A 16,505-nucleotide genomic window follows, 5' to 3' on the forward strand; every position below is an offset into this window, starting at 1 on the left:
TGCTATTACAGGGAACCGATCTGGAGAGAGCTGATTTCGTGACGCACTGAGGTTAAGACTACGCAAGGGTCCAGGAGTTCAGAGAAAGCAGCCATGGTCTTCATGGACGGAAATGGAAAGAGAACCAGAGAAACAACACCATGGACTCTGCCACTCAACTTCTCTCTGAAATTTGAGTTTATCTAGCAGGAAAGTAGGTAGAAGAGTAGTAAACCAATGATTCAGGGGCTGAGAGCTACTTTCTAGCATCTCTTCAGCCCGGGATGCTTCCTTCCTGATAGGTGAGCACATCCAGCATCACTGCGGGTCCTGGCATTGCCAGCTTCGGCAGCTGCCTCCCTGCACAGTGATATGTGATGAGGCAAGTAGTTCAAGAAAGAGTGAGCGCTCTTGTGGGGGTTAGAGGAGAATCTACCTGGCCGAGGGTGGATGGACAGAGAGCCCACGATGGATGTGTGTCTCAGTGTGTGCCTCTGTGAAGAAGGGATTAAGACCACCTTCCTAGCATGGTGGTTCTGAGAATAAAATGAAATAATATATGGAAGTGCTTTGTATCTTAAGTAGACTATGCAGAACTGACGCTTCTTTTATGGTATTCTTTTCCGACACGGGGAAGACAGAAACCACATCTTTCTATGCCAGGTCATTGCTCTTCTTGGCCTAGTACAATGAGGGGCAGTTCTTTCTCCTGAATCAATACAGTAACAGCATGAGTATGCTCGCCATATACTCTTCAAAAGCCTCAATCCCCTGAACTTCGATTAGCTCAAATGCTGAGAAACATCAGGGATTTTCTTTCTTTTCTTTTTTTTTTTTAAAGATATTTATTTATTTATTTATTTGACAGAGAGACAGCCAGCGAGAGAGGGAACACAAGCAGGGGGAGTGGGAGAGGAAGAAGCAGGCTCCCAGCAGAGGAGCCTGACATGGGGCTCAATCCCAGAATGCTGGGATCACGCCCTGAGCCGAAGGCAGACGCTTAACGACTGCGCCACCCAGGCGCCCCATCAGGGATTTTCTAAAAACAAATTAAACGTGAATAAGCTTCTAACTAAAACTCTTTGGTATGAAAATAAGAAGTTCTTCTACTGGATAAGGACACGAATAAAAGCGGAATCATTGAGATGGTATTCTGAAGACATGGATGGTAAAAGCAGTCTCTTTTTGGGCGGCGGTTTTCTTATGGTGATTGAGTAGAACCAGGGCTGGTAAGTAACCCTAAGAGTTTCTCAGCCTTTGGCCAGGAATGTTGGCCAATCTGGCAGAAAGATAACAATTTGCATATAAGATAGTCTCTGGTAATCTCACTGGTCATTCAACCACAGATTACTGAGAAACATGTTCTTTCATCTAGGTTTTTTTTCTTTTTCATAAACATCTAATTTTGACTCATTCTCCACTCCCCTTTGGATTCTGCTGTTCAAGGTTGCGATAGGAAACAAATTAAACACAACTGCTAATGTTACTTTTTTTTTTTTTTAAGATTTTATTTATTTATTCAACAGAGATAGACACAGCCAGTGAGAGAGGGAACACAAGCAGGGGGAATGGGAGAGGAAGAAGCAGGCTCATAGCGGAGGAGCCTGATGTGGGGCTCGATCCCGGAATGCCGGGATCACACCCTGAGCCGAAGGCAGACGCTTAACGACTGAGCCACCCAGGCGCCCCAATGTTACTTTTTTTTTTAAGTTTCTCTGGCAAAATGGTGAATGGGAGGAATTTGAAACTCAAGACGGTTTGCAGATTTTCCTGAGGATTTAATTTACCAATGTGAATCTTAATTGTTTTGAAGGTAAAATAATTTGACAGTTGACCTGGTAGTTCAAAAAGTTGTACATGCATTCATTAGTGAGCTGGTCGGTAGATGCAGGTCTAGTGTTTTTAAACTGATGCTGAATCCTTTGATAAAACAGTAGCCTTATTCTTCTACGATTTTCATTCACAAACAGAGAGCACCAAATCTGGAAACATACGTGCTTGCTAGACCTACACGGAAGGCAGGGGCTGAAGAGGACAAGCTATTTCCTAGAAGCCGATGAGACACTTGGAGAAAAGGCCTTCTCTCTTCCACTCCCTTAGAGTTCGTTATTCAGTGGCGTCAATCCCTCGTTTTACCACGCGGCTTAATTTGTGCCTGGTACTTATTCCGAGCAAGCAGCCAGGAAGGGCTGAAAAGGGGCAGTCCAGATCTGACAGCACTGACCCTATGGCTGGGGAGCATTAGTGAATTCCAGAAGGAGTATCAAGCAGCAGTTCTTAGTTTACAAAGGTCATTGTGATGCAAGGCCCAGGGGAAAGAGCCAAGCAAGCCACCTTCCTGGAAGATGGTGGGGGTGGGGGAAAGGGGAAGAATGATGTTTTTAGGAGGGCGGGGGGGTAAAGAGAACTTGGTCCATCTTTAGACTTACTTTGACAGGAAAAAATATTTGGGAAGAGGCCAACTGTGAGATACAGCATGGCCCTAGCTGGATGGTAATGATGTAACAAATAGCAACATTCAGAGCTATCCAGATACCAGGGAGAACAACTGGCAGATATTAAAATCATTATAAGATGTGAAATTATACCTCTCACTGCTTCATTATCACTATATTTCATAATATTTGTCTAGAAAGGCACACAAAGCCTATCAGGTTAAATTAATCCTAATGATCAATTTTAGTTTTATTCTAATTAAACAATTTCAATTTAATTAATGCGAGCACAGAAATTAGTCAAAATTACAAATGTAAATGTTGAACTTTAAATCAAAGGTCCTCCCTACTCTCTGCCTCCTGGAGAAGCACTTTAAAGTGTTTGCCTGTGAAAGTGGATGGGAATTTTAACCTTTGTCTATACTGTGAAGGACGAAAGTTAGACAACGGTGCAACAAAAGCTCCCAAGAGCAGAGACAGGAGCTAGGGCTGAACGCCCACCCGCCCACACCCACACCCACACAATACACACACAGCAGTCTACGAAGAGAAATTCCCTGAGGTAGACTTTTGAATTACGTGCTTTTGTTCCTGAAGATTCCAGTGCACTTGGGTCAGTCTAATAGATATTGGGCTTTTATAAAACACCTTTGTAAAATAGGAACCATGCATCCATTTCCGAAAGCACCTATTAAACCACCAGTCCCTTGCCTCCTTGGTGTCGGACACCTTGTGTTTCAGTTCCGCTGTGCCTCTGTTTCCCCATGTGCCCTTGGAAGTCCTTCCACCTTCCCTGGGCTTTGGGTCTCTTATTTGGAGGTGCTGTTTTATCAGAATGATGCACACTTTATTCCAGAACGCACTTAAAGTTATCTCTGGAAAATGATGGTGTCTAGAGTAGATAATCTTTAAGGAAATTACCAGCTTCAGTATTCTGTATTTCTATATCTTTGAAAAATACTGGTAGCTTCAAATGGATCTGAAAATGGTACGGGAGATATGTGCCTGAATCATCCTGTGAAGACATTTAAATAACCTTCCTTTCTCTTAATAAAAATCCCAAGTAGATGGAATCCAGAGTTCCAAAAATTTGAGGAAGGAAAGGATGTGGTGAATGAATTTTTTTTTTCTAAATGGAAAAAAAGGCAGAGTGGGTGGCAGTACGTGCAAAAAAAAAATGTGAAATACAAAAACAAAACCATAATGAAAAGAAATGCATTTCATTTTTTGTATTTAGACACTTTGTACTAGTGAATCACACCTAAGAACAGACTTGTAATGGCACAGATTCTTGGTCTTAGAAGAATGTTACGTGCGGCGTAAGAGTCTATGTTATCGCTCTTATATTCATAAAAGAGCCACAACTTCTTTTCCCACAAGGAACCCTTCATACATGATCTTCCATCTTGACTTGCTCCCAATTGCATATGAGAATTATTTGATAGCAATCAATCCACTATCACTGTTCGGGGACATTATAGGAGAACAGCAGAGTAATTTAACAATATAGTTGATTAGTGTAATAATCATCATTAAATGGTAGTAATGATAGTGGGATTCCCCTTACCTTGGTTAATGACCATAGACAATTCATTTCTTGACTGCCAGTGGTAGAAATGGTTTTTGAAATATTAACTTCTGCCCCATGGGAATGACACTTAGCCCACCACATTTAATTTTTGACCTTCACTGAACAGCATGATCCTAATCCCTTGATTTTATAATCTTAACTAGGAAACATTAAAATATGGATTGACTCCAGTTGGCAGGAATCTTTATGTTCTTTTCACTAAAAAAGCTATAAATCCAATGGTTGACCTTTTATCTCCAGGTCACAAATGACACCCACTCACTTTTGTCCGTTCACATAGGATTTATGTTAGGGTCTACAGGTATAAGCCATGAAAGTTGAACTTTAATGAAATGTCTTTCAAAGATATGCACTTAGCCAAAAATTTCCCACAAAAAAATTAGCAGATAGCCTTTAAAAAATAGCTATTATATCCTCAGGTTCATGGCTGGCCTCAACTAAGTCTATTTTTCACTTGTAGTAAGTTTCCTCTAACACTTGTTATTTTTCTGAGGGTAGAAATTAGGCGTCTCTTTGGGATGATAATAGTACCTTAGTTTCCAATTTAGATTTCTAAACTGAAAGATTTCTGAAATGTTCTCTCTTGCCATCACCATAATTCATCTATCTCCAGCTGAAAAATGCTCCCTGTCCTTTTTCACAAAATCAATTGTATTGATGGGAGGCGTTCTGTGTTGTCAATCAGGGAAATGTGAGTTGATGGGACCCCAAAGCAGTGAGATAAGGGAAGGAACACCAAACCCGCACAGGTCTACACCATCTGAGGGAGATCAATGCTTCCCATAATACTCTTCCTGTCATGTAGCACCCTAACTGTCACAATTAATAATGTAGAAGGGGCTGATTAACTTACGTAAAGTGCTCTCTGCTGTGTAAACACATAAAGATCTATAAGGCAAAAAAAAAAAAAAAAAAAGGCAAAAGGGGGGGAGGAAAAAACAAACCGTCATTTTTATTTTTCACGTGGATGCGTTCTCACTTTCCATTCTCCTCTTGTAACAATTACTGTACCAGCCACTCTGACAGAGTCAATAAATTGATCTGGGTCTTGATGCAGCAGCAAGGCAGACTGATCTGATACACCATTATCTGCAGTGGAGAGTGAGGGGGGTTGGGGTGCGCTTGGGTGGCCGAGGGCAAGGGGGAGAAATCAGCCAGGGCAAGCCAGCATTGCTCTGGGTAGGTAATTAATGCTCTACATGGAGTTTCTGGAAGAGATGCACGCATCCGTGGTGTGCCTGTGTGCGGGAGCATGTGTGCATGCGTGCGTGCGTGTGCATGTTGAGAAGGGACAGAGAACAAGAAGCCTTCTACTTGGCTAAAGGATGCAGCCCAAGTAATACCGTATGCACCACTTATTTAAGTCCCTGCGGTATTTCAGTCACTCAAACGGATCTGCAATTCAATGAGGATCACCACCCCATTAGAACTAATCATGTCAGCTGTGTACCTGACAAAATAAACATTCAGAAACCGTGCTCCTAGGTTCATAACTTGTTTTTGCACTGGGTTTTTTTTTTTCTTCTCTCCCTCATCCAGCGTAAAGTTTAATAGTTTTTTAATATGAAATTATAACATACATACAAACTCTCCCTATGCATTCCTCAGCGTATTTTGCCTCCCAACCAGTAACTGCAGCTGTTAGCTGAGCTTTAACTTGCTCCTTGGGAGTATGCTAAGTATGTTCTTAATAAATAAATATCATTCCACTAGCTAATGAGAGAATTAATGGCACAACTTATGGAAAACGGACGTGGGAGGATGCGGGGGAGAAGAGACTCAGCTTAGGGGGAAAATGACCAGATTACCTCTGGGGTTTTCGCCGTATTAACATTTCTGGGTTTCTACTGGCAATCACAGGTCCCTGGTCCTAAAGATGAATAAGAGGCATCCTGTCTGACCTCTGGTGCTTTACGGAGGTTCAGTTCCAAGGGTGAACAAAGCAGCAGCACACATCAGCTCTCTGTGTGTTGCCAGGGAAGGGTGCTGGGGGCTTTATCATCTCACTGTATTGAATCTTCATAAAACTCTAAGTGGAATGCACAAATTGATTTATAATTTTATAAATGTGACATCTGAGGTTCAGAAAGGCTGAAAACTACCCCAAGATCACTGTACTAGTCTCAGACTGCCATAACAAAACATCCTGAACTGGGTGGCTTACACAACAGATAAACATCCAAAAATACTTATTTTCTCACAGTTCTGGAGGCTGGGACATCCAATATCAAGGTTCCAGCAGATCTGTACCTGATTTGTACCTGAGGGTCCTCTTCCTGGCTTGCAGATGGCTGCCTTCTCACTGAGTCCTCACTGGCAACGACAGAACAAAGTCTCTGGTGTCTCCTATGCAGGCCCTCATCTAAACCCTCATCTAAACTTACCTCCCAAAGTCCCCATCTTCAAACACCACTGCAGTGGGGGCTAGGGTTTCAGAATATGAATTTTGGCAGGACGGGGGTGGGAGTGGGAGAAAAGGGGGAACAATACGATTCAGTTGACAGCAGTCATGTCCAGAGAAAAATCAAAATCGAGTCTGTCTGGCTCCAAAGCTGATGTCTTCTCTACTCTATTAGAGTGCCCAGGAGAGGAGGGTACCTCACGGTCATAGGTCTTCAAACTACTACTGTCTGTAAAATCCTATACCTGGGGAGTCTTAAAGCAAGCTCGGTTAACGTTTCTTCACATACAGAGATGCCACTGCGTCCTTCACCTGCTCCCACCTTCCACAGAATAAAGTCCAATTGCTCTACCATTGTATAAAGTAATGTATTTATTCATGACTAGACCCAAACTTCCTAGCTCATTATTCAACATTCTCTGCCACCGACATTAACAGATATACCAAACAGAGTAATGTTCTTCAATACACATTGCTACCCTTTTGTATGCGCTGTTCCTCTTGCCTGGAATGGAATGTTGTACCCACCAGGTAGGTCTGTGTCCTTTGAAACCAGCTCATGTGCCTTTCTCCTCTAGAATATATCTTCCATGAGTCCCCTGCTTCTCTCCAGAGTTAATGACCAACTCTCTGTACTCCTTAAAGATTATGCATACTCCAACTGTTTCATTTATCATACCTTGCTATACTTTGATTACTTTTATCCCTAGAAGTTGGTGAGCAAGGTATAGCCGGGACTAGATACACACACACACACACACTCCTCTTCCAGCTTAGTGTGGTGCCAAGAATATAGTAGGTGCTCAGTAAATTCTGTTTTCTTCCCCCTTCTCCCCAAGATCAATCACATAGCTGATAAGTTGGGGAGATAAGCTAGGTATCCAAGTATTTTGACTCCTAGTCTAGTGTTCCTTCTATTCTACCAAGATGCACAGATCCCTACTACGGTCAGTTCCCTTACTAGAGTTTTCTATCATATCGTCCTTCCATCCCCCCAGTGTGATTCCTTCCCCATATGCACACATATTGGACAGGGATTCACGGAAGGAGAATTGTACTTGACAGGGGCAAAGGCTGTGTGCCATGAGAAATGGCCTTAAATTCCCCCCAACTACTCAGGGCAACAGGAGACACTCAGCATATCCTGCCTTGGAAGGGAGCATTAAGCACTTTCAACATTATTAAGGCAGCGTGGTGGGGGTCTGAGGTGGCCCTTCAAGTTCCTGTCTGGGCTGCAGCTCCATTATCCCAACACACTCAGAGTGTGGGAGGGAGGGCATTGAGGGCCAGGAACACAGGGCCAGGACAGCCTGTCCTAGCCCAGTGTCCCAGCCCCAACACAGGGATCCAGCTTATCACAAGCTCCTGTGATTCATTAGTTAATGTGTAAAGCATTTGGAGAGTGGAAAGCTAATTAGAAGTGCTAAGTTATTTCATCTCTGCCATGAAAGCAGCAATGGGAAGCCTAAGGAAAAATTCTCATGCAAATATTTTGGGGAGGCGTGTGCTGCGGAATGTAGCTTAATGAATAGGCCCCATTGAAAGGCTATGTCTCAAAAAGAGAGGCCCCTGATAAAAGAACGTGCCTCCGTCCTCAATAAACAAACAGGAAGGTAAACAAGTGGGTGTGAGAAAAGTGGGCAGGAAGAATCACTGAGAACTCACGTGAGAGCTCTGAAAATCTCACTTTAGACAATAGGCCCTGGCCTTGAAACTGTGTCCATCCGTCCGTGGGACCTTCAAGGTCTTAGGCTCATGAGAAAGCCTGGGAAAGCCTGTGCCCCAAAGGAACGCCCTCCTAACGTGAACGGTTATTTTTTAGAGAGCAGGAACATTTGGGAAAGCGGATTCCTCGGGCAGGGGTGTTTCACAGGCAGGGGCTTTGTGGAAAGGCGGACAGTTCACCACCTGCACTACCTCTCTCCTCGCAGTTCACGGAGCGGGGCCAATCAACTCATTTTCCTGTTCTCTGAACTCTGTTGACTCAAGCTCAGCAAAACCAGGCTCTTTTCTTTTGCAAAGGAAGCATCTGGTTCCAAGTCATAAAAGAGAAACCCAGAACCCATTGCTGACTGTTTGATAAGCACCTGGGAGGGCACGCGGAGGGCACTGTTTCACAGGGTTCCCTTGCAATTATAAAGGGACATGTCCTCCAACTCGGCCTTTTCAGAGTTCCAGTTTACCGGGAGAAATTTGACCTCGCCCGTGGGAGCGGGTCTGCATAAAACTCCAGTATGTCTGCCTGAATCCTGGACTCGGACAGAGGGCTAAAATGACCTGATCACTATGCACTCACTCACACATACACACACGTGTGTACGAGCACACAGTATTTATGTTTGTTACACACAGAGGAAGTGAGTGCAGAGGAAAGGCACTGTAAGAAGACAGGCATCGGGGGATGGATGGAGACCGGTGCAGCGATAGGAGTTAAAAGCACATGAAACCTGTCAGAGAGTGGGAAAGAAGAATATGGCAAATACCGCTAGCAGTTTACCTACAATCTGTGGCCCCTTCTTTCTTGGGGGCAGTTTTGTTTAGGGAGGACAATGTAACCAGCCCAGAGTAACAGCTCATGATTTTAGTCAATCAAGATAATTCTGTACTAGCTTTCCCAACATTTTTTGCAGCTAAAGATTCAAATGTAATCCAGTTTTAGTCAGTGAGACCTAAAGAGAAATTGGCTAACAGGAAGCAGGGGAGGAGTATAGCAGGGCCTTTGTTTCCTTGATTTTGAGGGATAACAGTGTAGGATATGGGCATGATGTCTGGAGCTGTACCAGCCATTTTGCAACCAGAGGCACCAAGCATGAGGATGAACAGACGACATGCTGAGTTAGAGCAGGATGTCTGCAGGAGCATGGGTTCCTGCTGGCATCATACGGCAGATGAAATAAGGCCACCAACCACACAGATTCCACACGAGAGAAATAACCCTGATTGGCTGAAGCCGCGCTTAACTGGGTTCTCTTCTATGAGGTAGATAGATGGTATTGTGGCCTTCATTTCATAGATGAAGGAAGTGAATTTTAAAGGATAACGTCCAAGATCACTCTGACGAATGGCACACCCAGAATGTGAAAAGAGGTCTATCCTACTCTTTAATTTATTACTTTTTCCCTGTTCCCCAAAAGAAATCAGGCCATGAGTACCAAATATCTTTCCCTTAGTATCCTGGAAAACTCCCCGATCAGAAGCATCATTATCAAAATCCATCTAACGACTAGAAATCTTGACAGCAATTCTGCAACTGATACTAGGGTTTTCTGGCTTCGTTGCAAGGCTATCATCAAACAACGACCTCACTCCTCTTACTACTCTACACAAATTCTCACCTTCTGTTTTCAAGCTTTCCTCCCACTTCATTTTCAGCCTCCCTTTTCCCACAATCCCAATGGCTAATTTAATGGATACCAGATTTTTTTATCCTTCTTCCATAAGATCTAAAATTTCAGGTGCAAGCTCCCTCTTCTCTTCCCCTTGTCCCTGGCCACTGATCTCATTTTAACACGGAGAAGAGACAAGTGAGGAAGGACCAAAGATTTATTGAGCACGTAACGTGTGCCAAATCCCAAGGAGGTGCCTAATTCTTCCGATAATCATCCATTTGCTTTAACTAAGAAGCTTCCGCAAAAATTTTTGGAGCAAGGCAAAAACCAAAGGAAAAGGCTAACACCAAACTAAAACATGGGACTTAAAGGTAATGGGGTTACGGAAGTATAAGAACTGAGGGAGAGGGTGCCTGGGTGGCTCAGTTGGTTAAGCATCTGCCTTCAGTTCAGGTCATGATCTCAGAGTCCTGGGATGGAGCCCCCACATCAGGCCCCATTCTCAGTGGGGAGTCTGCTTCTCCGTCTCTCTCTGCTTCTCCCCCTGCTCATGCTCTCTCTCTCAAATAAATAAAATCCTACTTTAAAAAACAAACAAACGAGGGAGGTAAAAGAGACCTGTCCCTAGAAGTGATGTTCTCACTTTGCCCAGAAGTGAAGTTTGTGGCTGAGGACATCTAAAATGTGCTGCTAAATTAAAAACTGAAAGATGAGGGTTCTGTATATCTTGATAGTATCCCATAACCTATCAGTGAGTCAGCCACCAACTGTATCAGCAGAGAATGCACAGGCTGGTGTGGGAGATGGGAGGCTGGGAGGATTCACTCTAGCCCACAGCAGTACGGAGGGAGGGGGAGCACGATGCATGAGTAATTCATCCTGGTGAGGTGTTGTTTACTACTCAACACCTATGACTGGAGATGAGAACATAAGAGAAAAAAAATGACCAGGCACTGCCTTTCCCTTCCGGGTCTAGTGGCGGAGGTATTTTCATTTGCTGCCACTCCTTACCACCCTCAGAGACAGAGCTTCCTCTTGGGGAGTCTCTTCTATCTTGGGGCACAATTGAGCTGAAGAGGAGAAATGGTGTGCAGAGGACGAGATGTGCCCAATTAATTAGGCTTACGAGGTATCTTTAGGGCAGATGCTCAATGGAAGGGTCCATGGGGTTATAATCTTTAGGGGAGGGATTGTCCTAATTTGCTAGACGGTTGTTTCAGAACCAGAGTTTGGCACGTAGGTTCTGGCCACATCCACATAGCAGTACACGAGGATGTACTGAAAGGTTCACCCAAGACCTTGCCTAATGGGGCACAATGAAGGGAGCCTGGGCTTGGGAATCAGAAGTGGGTTTGTGGGGGCGCCTGGGTGGCACAGTGGTTAAGCGTCTGCCTTCGGCTCAGGGCATGATCCCAGCATTATGGGATCGAGCCCCACATCAGGCTCCACTACTATGAGCCTGCTTCTTCCTCTCCTACTCCCCCTGCTTGTGTTCCCTCTCTCGCTGGCTGTCTCTATCTCTGTTGAATAAATAAATAAAATCTTAAAAAAAAAAAAAAAAAGAAGTGGGTTTGTGTCCTGGCTCTACTGATCCGTAGCTATGTGGTTCTGGGGAAGTCACTTCTTCTCTTTAAACCTCTGTTTTTTTAATCTGTATGATGGGGATAACAATAATAATGGTTCTGCCTACTTCGATGGGCTACTCTTAAGATCAAGTGAGAAAATACTTTGCAATCCAGAAAATACTATTTAAATATAAGAGTTTAGTTACCAACCAAACAATCAAAGCTATCGTTTGTTGAATGTTCAGCTGGAGCCAAGCATTTGCTTTCTTTACACCAGTAGCATTTAAGACTTAAAACAACCATCAGGGATCATATAATCAATCACCATTCTACAGTTAATAAACCAGACTAAAAAAACAGAATCACCAAGAAAAAAGAAAAGAATAACCAAAAAAAAAAAAAAAAAAGATAAAGAAAATAAAGAAAAAAAGAAAAAAAAAGAAAAGAAAAAGAAAGAAAGAAAAGAAAGAAAGAAACCTATATACTGCTTCTAAGTGATGGAAAAGCTCCACCCACGATCTGAAAAGGAAGCCCACAATCTCAGCTGCTCTCCTATCTGGTCTCTGGGCAGAGGCTAGCTGTTCTCACAGATGCAGACTAACATCATTAGTAAAGGTCTTTTTCCCAGGCAGGATGAGAGAATGAGCTCAGTCTTATTTTACAGATGCATGAACTAATAGGAAACTGGGGCAGGTCTTCAGAAGAACCAAGCACAACATCAGTCCTATCCCATGGGACCCAATTTCTAGGCTTGTGATTCCTTGATGTAAGAGGATGAGTCAATTCTAGACCATCTTAAAGAGAAAACGGTCAGCAACATTTCACCAACGCTAATTAAGCATGCAGATGGCATTTGGGAAAAAGAAATTTGAGAGACCAACTGGTTCAAATCCTGGCTACCTCATTTGCCTGGGGCGGATGGATTCTTCTGAAAATTCAGTTTCCTCATCTGTAAAATGGGGATAATAGCATCAACCTCAGAAGACTCTGAGTACTGGAGCAACTTCAGGCACGCGTGGGTGCTTAAGACAGAGTATCAGTTTGACCAATAAGACTTCCTACTGTGTCCTAAGTCAGGAGGAGATACACTTTCACCTGTCATTGTGTGGGCTTGTAACCGAAATGCTCAAATCCAATTCTAACTAGAGAGGGAAGATACTTTTTTTTTCCTCCTCTCAGGAAATCTCAGTTTGTTGCCTTTGCAACTCTCCAGCTGCTCCCTGAACTTCTGTGGGTATCTAACCTCCTCTAGGCAGGCAGCACAGGGCAGGGTGGGGAGGAGACGGGGAAGGCTTCTGACCATCCAAGTGTCATCTCAGGTGAGCTTGGTCCCCTAGGTGAGGACATTACACAAGGAAGGGGAGTTTCTTGGAAATGAGGGGTGAGGGAGCTACTGGCTGACATGACTGCAGAGGGAAAGGACTCTACTTTTATCTGCTTGGTCCAGAGAAGACAGAAACCAACGGACATGTCACTCCTTTTAGGATGGGCTAAACTAAAGCCTCATCTACCAGCTCATGGATAAATGGGCGAAAATTAAAGCTAGGAAGAAAAAAGGTAAATTATATGAGAATCAGACCAAAGTTCGACATGGGCAGAAAAATGGTTTAGCCTTTCTGCCCCTTCCACTCTTTGGAAAGTTCTTTTACCCAACTCTGCAGCCTCAAAGACTCTTAGGCAAATCTCTATTGTTATTGGTATCACGCTGCATTATTAATGTTGTTGTTGTCATTACTATATTATTATTTGTTACATCTGTGTCCTCTACTAGTCCTTGAACAGCTTGAGGAGAATTGTTACTCCTCATCTCTAGGGGTTGGGAATATTGTAAGAAACGATGAGCAAGCGAAGAAAGAAACTTACGAAGAGTTTTGTGGATTGTCCATGCTTTGGTTTCTCAAGCAGAGCTTTACGAATATGACACAGAATGACAACAGATCGAAATGTTTGCTGCTTCCTCACGTTCCTTGTTCATTCTCACCAAAGGCAGACAATGGGTGACATGCCCATAATTTAGCCATGCAGCGACCTCTCCAGATCAGCTGGTTTTCGGCACAGCGAAGTGTGTGGCTTGTGCGTACGTTTGTAAATTTCACGACGCAAAGGCAGTCACACTGCTCGCAAGCCGGGCAGCTAAATGATTTATGAAGCAAAGGTTACAACACCTGTGCCTTTTTGTCAACAAATCAGGCCCATGTCATGCCAAGCGATTTTTCTAATAACCCAAATGGTAATTTGGTTTTAAATAGCATTTCAGATACCACAATTCTGTTGATGCAGAACAGTGATAGATTTGGGTGGCAGGGAAGAAATGCCTGTTTTTAAATATTGTTTGCACTCATTTTTCATTTTAAAGAATTCGTTCTCATTGGAGTTCTGCAGGTTAAGCATTTTATTTGAACATTCTGATTAAACTAGAACCTGAATCAAAATGAGTTCTTTGCTCAGTCCTTCTGTGTGGGAATTGGTATTTCTATTTATTACCTGATGATGAAATATTAACTTTTTTTCTCTAAATAAATGCCTCCTCTTAATGGGTCTTGTTTTCAGGGATCAGATTAAATTATGGGATGCAATTGAAATGGCCATTGGCTTTCTGCTATTTGAGATGATAGCATGTTCTCTATTATGTTAGATCATTCGGTAGGTGTGCAGGGGACGTTAATAGTGTCCAACTGAAGTAAATACTCTATGTCCCAGACACTTCTCCATACATTAGTATCAACCATCCTGGGACAAATTTGAAAAAGAAGAGATTCAGGGTGGGGCCGAGGGGTCATGGTTTCTCCAAACACATGGGTGCTCCAAAAGCTGCAGGGAGGTGGCCACCCCCCCTTTCAATGGTGAGTTACAAAATGGAGGATGCAGAGGGATAGGAGGCAAATGATGAGAGTAGCAGAGGGAGCAGACACGTGAGGCAGAACGGGACAAATAACTGAGCAGGAATGTTCACGCACAGCCAAAAGCCAGGGTGAAATATACAATGCCATTGCAAGGCTGTTTGAAAGAAAACTAGCTCAGGGCAAGGCTAAAAAGAAGGCAATTCTGTCTCAGCGAAGGGAGGAATTCTCTGGAGAAAAAAACAGACTGGAAAGGAAGGAGGAGAAAAAATGGCTTTCAATTATCCACGTTATCTTTCCCTACCAATCATTACAGATGATGAATTGGTGCAATAAAAGCCAATATTCAATTTTTCCAATTTACATGGAAAGAAGGCCATAATATATTGTTAAAGGGAAGAAACAGCAGGTTATCAAACAGTGTATATAATATGATCTCATTTTTGCAATACACTTGTATGCACAGAAACAGTCTGGATGGATTTATATGGAAATGTTAACAGTAGGACTACAAGTGATTTTTATTATTTTTCCCATCTGTATTTTCCACAATTAACATGTATCATGACTGTAATAAGAAAAAGTCATTATTTTTAAACTTCCTTATGAATCATTTAGCTTCAAGCAATATGTGCTGACTACCCACTATGTGAAGGGCATGAGAAATAGTATTTTCAGAGAGGTCAGCACACACTCACAGTGGATTTTGTTGATAAACTGTCTACTCGTCCTGTCTGTTTTGCAGAATTTTATGCTCTTAAGAGGTGAAAGGGCCATTCGAGTTTATCTAACGATTACATTTTAAAAGTGTTGAAATACACATAGCATAAAATGTATTGTCTTAACCATTGTTTAAGTGGACAGTTCAGTGGTCTTCAGTACAGCCACACTGCTGTGCAACCACAACCACCAACCATCTCCAGAGCTCTTTCCACCTTGCAAAACCGAAACTCCATACCCATGAAACAATGACTCTCCATTCTGCCACCGCCCCCTCTCCCCCACAACCACCATTCTCCTTTCTCTCTCTATGAATCGGATGACTCCAGGGACCTCACATGAGTGGACTCATACAGTATTTGTTCTTTTGTGACTGGCCTATTTCACTTAGCATCATATCTTCAAGGTTCGCCCATGTAGCAATATTGTGGAATTTCCTTCATTGTTAAGGCCAAATACTATATACTATATACTACGGGAACATGGAAGATACACATTAAAATGTATATGCCACATTTTGTTTATTCCATTTGTCTGTTGATGGGAGACCTGGGCTGCTTCCACCTTTTGGCTGAGGTGCTAAGAACATGGATGTACCCATACCTCTTCAAGACCTCGCTTTCAATTCTCTTGGGTATATACTAAGGATTAGATTTTAATGCAGTCTCAGATTTAAAAGCAGGGAGTACGCCAGTAGTAATCCTGAGCACTGAGCATCAGTCAGGCTTTGAATACCTACAGGGAAGGGTGCTCAGCAGCTCATGAGGCTGTATGGCCCAGTGGTTAGAGAACGCAGGCCTTGGAGTCAGGCAAACTGGGTATAAATCCTTGCTCCACTTCTCACTGCTTATGGACATGGGAAAATGAACAATCTCTTTAGGTCTCAGTTTCTGCATCTACAAAGTGGAGATAATTATTTCTATCTTATTGCGTGCCTGGAAAGATTGGTTGAGTAATGTACTTTCGGTACTTAGTACATAGAAAATGCTCAATGAATAGAAGTTATATATAATTAAAGAATACTTTGTATAAAGAAAGGTCTTATGATAAACTGCAAGCTGACTATTTACAAAGTCTGTGTAGTAGTTCAAGTTCTATCTGCTAGGAAAAAATAGAGACCATAACTAATCTGTCTCCCATAGGTTGAAGTTTAGGCATTTTAAGAGATTTCCATTGGGAGCTGGCCTTTTGGAGCAGGGGACGCCATTTTACTTTGCATTCGTTTATGGATTTATGTGCAGGCTACCTCTACCGCATTTGTAAAGCTCAAGTATCTGCTTGGGTGACTCTTCAATTTCTACTTCTCCAAAGGTAGAAAGCAAAATGTTGTCCTCCCAATTCATACAGATTTCATGCTTTAGTAACAAAAGTATCAATAGAGAACAAATGCAAGCTAGCTTAGAAAATTACTAATCTGCAGGCCATGTTTAAATTAAATCTAAAACGATTCCAGTAAAAAAAAAAAAAAAAAAAAAAAAAACAAACCTCTTCTGAACTAATGTCTTCGCAAAAAGGAGATCATTTTTAAAGTATATGACCATTTTTATCTATATCTATGTATGTCTGACACTCTAAATGGTTCCAGAAAGTAGTTCCTTTTCTAAAAAAAGAGTTCATATATACACCTTGAAATTAAAATATTCTG

The 16,505-nt window shown here is 42.6% G+C and overlaps 1 protein-coding gene across 1 annotated transcript in view; it reads right to left on the reverse strand.

Moving 5' to 3' along the window:
- The window catches only part of NFIA (nuclear factor I A), a 178,206-nt gene that overhangs the window by 19,551 nt on the left and 142,150 nt on the right, over positions 1-16,505 (reverse strand). The window contains exon 9 of the mRNA XM_040627223.1: positions 4,859-4,893. Coding sequence (XP_040483157.1) covers positions 4,859-4,893 — 35 coding nt within the window. The remainder of the gene's footprint in view (positions 1-4,858; positions 4,894-16,505) is intronic.

The sequence above is a fragment of the Ursus maritimus genome, unplaced genomic scaffold (genome assembly GCF_017311325.1).
Source record: "Ursus maritimus isolate PB19 unplaced genomic scaffold, ASM1731132v1 scaffold_12, whole genome shotgun sequence".
In the NCBI taxonomy this organism is placed as follows: Eukaryota; Metazoa; Chordata; class Mammalia; order Carnivora; family Ursidae; genus Ursus; species Ursus maritimus.